A 9,536-nucleotide genomic window follows, 5' to 3' on the forward strand; every position below is an offset into this window, starting at 1 on the left:
CTGATGGTGAGGGGCCACCCAAACATGAATTTCTATTGGGGATATGCCCCTCCTCCCCCTTGTCACCACCGTTGCCACCCCTTGTCCTCAGGGGACTGACGTGAGAACACAATATGTGATAATAATGAATTTTCAGTTCTTTTTTTTTTTTCTCTGTGATTTGTGCACTTGGTTATGCAAGGCCAGGGACTTGAGGACAGAGAATATCATTACTTAAGGTTTGGCAGTTGATCATCACCTTGTTTAATGCCTCATTTAAAAGTCAAATTTTTAACTGTCTTTGAGAGCCAATCCACGCTATGCTGTGAAAAAGACATGCAAAGAGAGCAGACGTGCACCAGTTTACCCTCTTTCCCACCATTTGTGTCTTGTAACTGTACAAACACATCAAAGTGAGGAATAATCTATCTAAGAATCTTATTAAATAACATGTTTTTTGTCCGTGAACGCAGACAATCTCACAAGCAGCTTGTTCGAGGGATGATTATTTCATGTTCCGGACTGTTTGAGGCAAAAGAAATCAACTTATGTTAAGCAATCATGACACACTGCGAGAGAATAACATATTGAGGGCTACACAACAACGCCATTACAAAATGTTACATTTTCTTTTAGCCCCAACATCTGTTCGAATCTAAAAAGAGAGCGAGAGGGAAAACTCATTCAGAGCCGACTCACAACATAAACTAGTGTTTTGTCGAGCTATTTCATCCGCTGAAAATGTGGGCATAACTGGAGAGAGCTGATGGAGAAATGAAAGAGGAGTGGGTTGGACAAAATTACATGTCAAACAAGGGTTCACATTTAAAAAGTCCTGCTCATATTTGTAGAAAGTGTTTGATTGCATTTAGAAAGGTATTACAATGGGTCACATCTGTGTCTAAAAGCTTTTTGCATTCTGCTGCAAATTATGTAAGCAGAGCGAAGTGTCATGGCACCCTGTTGTTTTTGAGCACTATACCTTCCTCCTGTGAAACCTACACAAATATGTTTAACTCGATTCTTCTAATGCACGACGGGATCAAAATGTCAGCGGCGCAACTTCAGCGAACCCTCTCACTCAAAACATGCCGCCCAGTAATTTCGACAAAGCAAACATGACTAATTTCGCATGGCAGCCCGTGCAGCCAAATAACAATGCACATCCACCCTGCCATTCAATGAGACAGATGTGTACAAATCTCTATGAAACTGTGGTTAATTTCTGCTATGATGCTTCAAGCCTTGGTCTAAAATGACAGATTCTTCTTGGTGTTGCTGAACCCTCATTGTGTAACCACTTGATGCCTGCTTGTTCATCTCACAAAGTCGCATAAAAGGGGCTGAATTACATTTAAAAGAATATCTATTTGCATATGCAAATATGATGAGCCCAACATAAGTACACGTTGATGTTGATATGGCTCCAGGATGTAGAAGTACATTTATGTTAATGTCAACAGACGGGGAATTTTCTTTTGAAAATACAGTGCATTTTTCATGGGAATCATTATCTGTCAGTATGTTTCATCTTAAAACCAGAAGTGATTAGATCAGTTCACAGGAATCCCCTTTGGGAAGAAAATTGCATGTGACCATAGGCAAACTTGCTACACATTTATTTAATGTTGTATGAAGATGCTTTGATTCAATTTTGGACTTTTTCTACTCCATTGTTTAAACCTGATCATTAAAACCCAATAAAATGATTTTGGTCTGTACCCATTATTCAATTATAGATACTCCTTACATTTAGCAGCCCAAAATAAAAACAACAGTAAAACTACAACCTACAGCTATGTTTAAAAAAAAGGCTATGGGTCAAGTTGCTTCTTTGCTGATTTGCACTTCTATTTCAGGTCCACCTGTTGCCATTCGGTCTCTTCCTAGTTCCACTTCATACATATAATAAAATGTCTCTAACCCATTTATTTAAAACACTACGACTCATTTTTTAAACATTTTCTAAGTTAAGTATTTTCATTAATTATGGCAATTAAAATTGCTAAAATGGATAATTTAGTTTAAATGTATCCTATTTTGTTTTAAATTTTATGGCACATTGTATTTCCCTTGATTGTCCCATGAAATATGATAACGTATGAGTCCTCTTTCATTATGACACACTCATTTGAGTCTTACTTTACTAAACATACCATGGTTTCACTACATCACAGTATTTAGATTAAGATAAATAGTCTCATCTAAATTCTGTTTTTTTTATATAAAAAAAAATAACTACAAAGTGACCCATTACTATAAAAAGAATTAAGTAATCTATGTTATTTATTAATTAATACAAAGACATAAGCAAAGACGCACTTGCTAAATTTGGCAGTTTTCAAATGTTTATTGTGCATTCTTGCTGTTCCGTTCTTTAAAAATTAACATGTAAAACAAACAAATAAGAGCTGCCTAGTTAGTAGGGCTATCTACTCAGGTAGACAGCCTAACTGCAATCAGTTACTTAAACTAAAACTTCCCTTTGCTTGCCAGTTATAGGTTTAAAACTGTTTTACCTTGATAAGAGTCACGTTTTCTATTATTTATTCAATGCTCTCAGGTGAGAACATTGCATTGCAACCAAAAAGCCACAGATTATATTTTATAAAATATGGGACAAAGAACAAACCTCCAACGTTATTAAGGAGAATTGAACGACAATGCAAACCTATCAATGTATTTGAATTTGTATGTGTCAAAGAAAATAAGGAAGGGTAAATGGCTCTAGCCAAGTGGCCACATGTTCTTAAATCTAACTCAGAGTGTGCTGTATAAGTAAAAATTAAACTTATGAATCTTAAACCAAGGCAAATGTGAATATGTTCACCTATATGTGGGTCTAACTTATTTACCTTTTCCATGAAAAGGCAATAGTTCTTTGTAATCGTGTCTTCTCTTTTCCTTTTTTGGGTGAGTCTATGGAAAAGGCTTTTGATTAAAGATGGTGATTCAAAAACCTTAAAAGCAATATAGAGAATTCACAGAAGAGAGACTTTAATTGTGATCCTTCTAATCAGAGAAAGACATTATGAACTTGAATACCAACTAAGGCTTCTGACTGCAGGTCTTAATTTTAAGAATCCAAGCTGCAGTGGGTCACAGCTGGTTTCCTGCAATTACCGTCTTCAACCAAGAGCATCTGATTGGTTACATTAAACAAATCGATGCTTGGCTGGTCAGTCAGTGTCTTCTCTTTTATAAGCGAGAGGCTGACTTTGTTGTGTCATTGAGAGGTGAGGTGCAGATCTGGGTGTCTCTGGGGGTCCCTGCACCCTCCCCCTTTACCCAGGCAGGCTCACAATGCAGCAGACACGCCTATGAATGAGGAGATAGGAGCTTGGGTGCTTGGCCAAAAACGAGCAACTAAACAATGGTAACAGGTGTGTGTAATGTGTGCTTTGATAATGACCTTGGTGGCCATAATAGTATGTCTAGACACAACTAAAAATAAGCATTTTTGTCTGGGGTCCTCACTGCTAAAAAGATAAGATATGGGAATTGGAGATTATTAGTCTGTAAAATAAAATAATAAAAAAACTGCCTTAGCTTGACATCTTCAAGAAAATATGATTTTCTATGACACTACAAGCACAAGGGGCTTCAAAAAAAAAGTTAAGCCTATCACTCAAAATATTTGTATAATAAGCTAAAATTATCTTGAGTATTTGGAGATATGCTCTTGAATAAATAGAAAAACCACCATTAACATGGATGGCTTGCCATTTCTGATTGCACCAGATACAGGAAGCTTTGTGACATAAACCAAAATGCAAATGCCCTTTGAACAAAACAAAGAAATTGATTATGAAGTAAGTTTCTCCAGCACAAGTAGCCGCCTTTGAGTGATTAATGGGGGCGGGTCATTGATTTGCTTTTGTTTAGGATCTTGGTTAACTTTCTAGATACACAATTATAATTTGTTTCCAAACAATAAATCTAATTTGGCTTGAGCGCGTTAAACTTCCGTATGGCCTCTTCTGTGTTGTTTTACATCTGAAATTGGTTGTTATCAAAAAACACGGCGCGCTGTCTGCTGTTTCTGTTTATATTTGTTACCTTTCTGATTAGATATTGTTTTTCTCAGTGTATTAGAAGGTGGGGCCCTTTTTAAGAATCAGAGTACTTGTTTTCTGAGATGCTGTGTGACTTGTCTGTGATAAGAGTTAATCCCCCAGTCATACATCATCTTTCATGATGCCAAATGCTGTCTTCATGTTGTCTGAAACATGCCAAAAAGTGTTTATAGAGTGAGCGCCGAGTGATCTTTGTACAAGCAAAAGGTGAGGAAAATGTTTTTGGGATACTGCAGCACAATGCACTTTATTTTTCTGTGTATTTGCAAGTCAAATTACGGTGTTACAGACCAGATTATTGAGAGGATTTTTTTTTTCCTCCAGCTTTAAAACTTTGAAAACTTCCACAGATCCAGACATTTATACTTCCCGATTTCTCGCATCATCTCTCCAAGATAGTGATAATACGATTTCTGTGTTTTTTGCGCTGTTGAGAAACAAACTGGATTATGAGCAGATCACTACATAAACAGCTTTCTAAAAGGAGGCAGCTATTTTAAAAAAGGCTGAAGAAATGCAAAGAGGGATTTAAATTTTAATTTGAATTTATTCCAGCAAGTGAAAGGTTCTTTTGAGAGGGGATTTCAGCAAAGATGATGGTATTTAAAAGTGATAAACAAGCATCTAAACCTCCAGTGGAAAAACAGTCATTTTGCTTCTTCTTTCTAGTGTAGGGGGGGAATCAGGCTCGTTTGGTCACATCCAAAAAAATAAGAATAAGTAATAGTCGTAATTAAAATGTAAATAAGTGAGATTTCTTTGAGATTTTTCAACTGATTTCTCTCATAATTTGTGCAATTTACATTTAGTCTTGACACACCTTGTGGCTCTGAATGAAAAGCTTATATGTCCTCAGGTGCAAATTCCTCCTCTCTGTGTACTTGGCATTGCATGTTTTATACTATATTGGATGCTTAAAAAATATTTCACACTTATCACATGCAATTTACATCACAACATGACAGAGAAACACCAGGCAAAGTTCAAAATTAAATGCCTTACAAATCAGAATTTGTGTTAATTACGGGTTGTTGGTTTTGTTTCCAGGGAGTACATCTGGGGAAAACAAATAAAAAAATCAAATTTTTGGGGGGAGAGTGATTCACTTTGGGCAGCCACACATCAAATTTGTGTGACAAAGAGCGATTAACCAAGCCTGTCAACTGTTATATTTGTAATATGTGGATTATAATGCTGTGACTGGATTTCAAGTGCGTCTATTCTCCTGCGGATGACCACTAAACTTAAGCAGGGAAACCTATGCCACACAAGAAAGACAAAGAGTTACATCATTTTTGTAGAACAGTTAATCCGATCATGGACAGTGTGTGTGCATTTGCTATCTTCGGAAAATGCCAGCAAAGGCGCTAAGTAAACCTATTTTACAAGACTCCCTCACAAGGATACAGTGCCAGTATCGGGATAAAAATTTCACACAGCAGCATGGCTCAGTCACATAACCTAAGCAGGCTTAGGAAAATGGAACACAACAAAGTGTTGCACTTTCTTCCCCACATGTCTTTTACTGCACACACACACACACACACACACACACAAAAAAATGTGCTCAAATGACTGATATGGAGTTTCAGCGTGAAAGCCAGCGAGAACTAATGGCTGAATAGCATGGAGATACTGTTGTTGATGCTCAGAGTTGTTTAAAATGGTAGATTATGGAAGTGTGCACCTGGCATTCTGTGGACTAGCCTGGCAACACTCCTCCCTTATAATTATAATGAACACACAGTAATTCAGGGTTGAGGCTGAAATACGAATGATGTCCTTTGAGACAGCTTGTTTTAATGGCTATGCAGAAGAGTTCCTAGAAGTGCAGATGGCAGATGCAATGCCTTTGAAGCTGTTTACAGATTGTGCACAACAAGGTATGGAAAGACCCCTGGTGAGAGGCCGTATTACTTTAGTGTGCTCCTCAATTATACCGTATGTTAATCGATGTAGAGCACGTACTGTAAGAATACAGGAATACTGATACCACATTCTGAAAACAGGGTTATTAGTGTATTTGTGTGGCAACACATTGAACTTTTAAGTATTACATTGCATTTTTATTTCACCCAAATAGTCCACTATGCTGATTTTGCCACACAGGGGTGTGTGTTTTATCGGGTTTGCATGCAGAATTTGGTACAGGTTCGTTTTTGTTATTTAAACATTCTGAAATACATATGTTGCCTTAACACAGGAGATTGAATTCCTCAAAAAAGAGAAAAGAACAAAACAAAAATGTAATGTAAAAGAAAAGAAAAGGGATGATGCCAGACATAGACAAGACCAGAGCTAATTTTTTGTTCTGTACTGTTTATGTCATCTACATATTCATCAGAGCAGTACTTTAACCAAAGAAAATCTGAACCAAAGATTGACAGTATTAATACAAAAATTAAAACAAAGGTGTAAGATCTAACAGTTTTTTTAGAGGGGATGGGGGTTTTTTGTAGCAGGAGAACAAAGGTGGGTATTGAGAATAACTCTTCTTTAAATCAACAAGTCATTTTTGAGTCAACTCCAAGTTGTTAAGAATTCAGCAGCGTGACTTTCACCTCTCCCTCTGAGTTGACACATTACACCTGTTTAATTTCCCTTGAATCACTTCACGCCCATTTTACAATAAGTTAATCTGGGTGAGTAGGCTACACAGCCATGGGGAAAACCGATGACTTAACAGAAGTCCAGAAGATGTCCCCGACACCCTTCACAAGGTGAGTCATTGCTGAAGAAGCTGTTTGTTCAAAAGTTCTGTATAAAAACATATTAATAGAAAATTGAGTGGAAGGAAGACACAAAAGTGGATAGTAGACATGGGCTACAAATGTTGCCCTCCCCTTGTCAAGCGTCTTTTGAACTAGAGATCAGCTCCACAAATGTTAGTATTGGATAAAAAAAATGAAAAGAAAAGAAATCTCTCTCTCTCTCTCTCTCTCTCCCTCTCTCTTTCTCTCTGTATATATATATATATATATATATATATATATACATATAATTTATATATATATATATATATAAATTATATGTATGTATATTTGCACACATATATTTAGTTGTTTTTTTTCTTTGGTTTTGCTTTGTTGTTCTCTTGGGCACATAAGATCTATTCTGTATCGTGTGCCAGTAAAATGCCTCTGCAATAAACTCCAGCTCCTTTAATTATACTTTTAACACTAATTATTCTATGATATTGTTGGAAAGGTTAAATGGTTGCACCTGTTTGCACTTTTCAAATATTCAACCAATGCATTTCAATGCCTTTCTGTACACCACAGTTATAGTGTATCTCTCTCCCTGGCATGATCCCAAACTCATATAAAAAGGAGTCCTGAGTCTTTGAATCAGACCACTGCTGTGATACAAGAGCAACAAAAATGTTCGCTCCAAGAAAAACTTTTTTGCCGCTTCTAAGTCGCACAGGAGCCACATTAGCATGTGAAAGGAATAAACAGGAGCATTCTCAGTTACACACTCCACCTGGCTGCAAACCAGCGTCCTTGTCAGAAGTCCACCCACCGCACTGGCTAACACTGAAAGACCTCCTGGGGACCGCAGTGACCATTCACTCGCTCCTCTCTTTTTCCCATGCACCTGTGACTGTTTTTGTGTTTGCTATTTTTCGCTTTGTCTTTTTCTGGCAACACTGTATCATCGGAGACACACTTTCCCTCAAAAGGAATTCTCCTGCCCAACAATGTGGTTTGTTTGTTCACCGGATATGGCAGGCCAAAGAGTCAAAGCAAAAAAAAATAAAAAATAAAAAATAAAACCTCAACACAGTAATAATTAAAATTGTCACAAAAAAAAAAATAGCCAGGTGATTCGGTAGTTTGGCCAAACTCGAAATAAGAAATAAGGTACTCTTTACCAACTGGTTTCTTGGCGAGTTGGGGGTCTTCACAGGTGCAGTTGGAAAGGTTCGCCTTCTTACTCTCCTCAGAAGGCTCATCCGGCTTCTCCATGGTCCTGGACCTTAGAGAGCTGCTTTTCCATTTTCCAAAGGACTTTGCCACAATCGCTTTGTCCGCTCCTTTCATTGTTTTCTGTAAAACACATTTACAGCATGACTTCCCAGGTTTATCCCTCTTGTGAGCCATCTGCCCCCTTTTTTGGCTCTCAGTAAACCTGGGCTCATCTTTCCCAAACCCAAAGTAAAAGAGAATTAGGGCATTGTGTGCATATGCATTCTCTTAAGCATTCCAGAAAATTTCCTGATTGCCCTGGCATGTTTTTGTTAGAGAGCGCTTGGACATTGTTTTCCTCTCCTGACATTTTTCAATTCAGTGCTGAGAGACTCGTCCTGATTGAAACTGTATAAAACAATACTTTGCAAAGTACAAAAACACAGTACGTAGTAGATGGAAATAGAAAAAAAACCCAAACATGTTTTCACATTTAATCCAACTTAAAGGAAATAAAAATAGCACATTATGCCCTAATTGAGTGCTCTACAGTCCACAAATACTATTACAAGGCCGATCAGGATTAGCAGAGGAACATACCTAGTTATCTATTTCTGAGTGCCAAGACTGCTAGCAGTGGGCAACTAAATTTCAAAAGCTGGCAAATCCAGTTGTCTCCTAAATACAGAAAGTACTTAAATCCGCAGCTAACAGAAGAAAAAGACGGATAAAGGGTGCTCTGCATATCACCAAAAAGCTTGTGCACTTTTCAGAATCACTGGCTAGGTTAAACAAATATGCTAAGTAGAGATCAAAACAATCCTTTGATCTGCAGCCTAGTTTCCAGAGGAATGGCTTGGCTGTTGTTGTAAATAACTTGTATAAATCTATACACCATTTGCCTTCAGGTAATATGAAAAGTGCCAGGAATTCTCAGGCAAATACCTTGTGGCTAGGAAATAGATCAGATAAAAGCATATAAATATTTCAGAAATCCTGCACTTTGTAATTTTCTGCATTATAGCCAAGACTTTTTACCCCCACCCCACATTTTACCATTACATTTATTTCCCCATACCATAAAAGCCTGACTTAGTTTAATCAGATAACAAAAGAAAACCACTTTCTACCTCTTTCTGTTTTGTAGTTTGGAAGAGAGCTCCTACCTCCAACATGCCATTCAGGTCAAACACAGTGTAAAACATTGTGCTAAACTTCATACAAAAGAGGCTTGAAGAACCAGAATGCAGAAGCTATGCAACTTGCTGACTAACTTTGCCCTCTGTTTTGATCGGCCACACAAAGAAAAACGCTGTCCATTCAAAACAGACAGCATAACTCTTTTCACAGGGGTAGGGCTGGAGAGTGAAGGGGAGTGGTGGGGGAGCCGTGAACAAACGAGGCCATGTCCTGAGCTGCAGTCAGCTTCCCGTCAGGCCTGAACAGTACGCGGTGAGAGCCGCAGGGACTGGGACCGGCTGACACCACATTCAGGCAACAGAACAACTTTTGTGCACTCTGTCCTCTTCTAGAGCATTTTTAGCCCATTTATACACAACATCAGACATGTCTG

At 37.8% G+C, this 9,536-nt stretch overlaps 1 protein-coding gene across 4 annotated transcripts in view; it reads right to left on the reverse strand.

The window, feature by feature from the left end:
- The window catches only part of st18 (ST18 C2H2C-type zinc finger transcription factor), a 47,643-nt gene extending 38,394 nt beyond the window's left edge, over nt 1-9,249 (reverse strand). Inside the window, exons 1-2 of one of the 4 annotated variants that reach the window (XR_003595771.1) lie at nt 9,094-9,249; nt 7,930-8,104 (exon numbers count right to left, since the gene is read on the reverse strand). Coding sequence is in view for 3 of the 4 variants with exons in the window: in XM_028019454.1 (XP_027875255.1) it covers nt 7,930-8,104; nt 9,094-9,183 (265 nt within the window). In the remaining variant the exon portion in view is untranslated. The remainder of the gene's footprint in view (nt 1-7,929; nt 8,105-9,093) is intronic. The other 3 variants (XM_028019455.1, XM_028019454.1, XM_028019452.1) reach the window with 3 other exon arrangements.
- Nucleotides 9,250-9,536: the final 287 nt, after the last annotated feature.

Source organism: Xiphophorus couchianus, chromosome 6 (assembly GCF_001444195.1).
Source record: "Xiphophorus couchianus chromosome 6, X_couchianus-1.0, whole genome shotgun sequence".
Taxonomy (NCBI): Eukaryota; Metazoa; Chordata; class Actinopteri; order Cyprinodontiformes; family Poeciliidae; genus Xiphophorus; species Xiphophorus couchianus.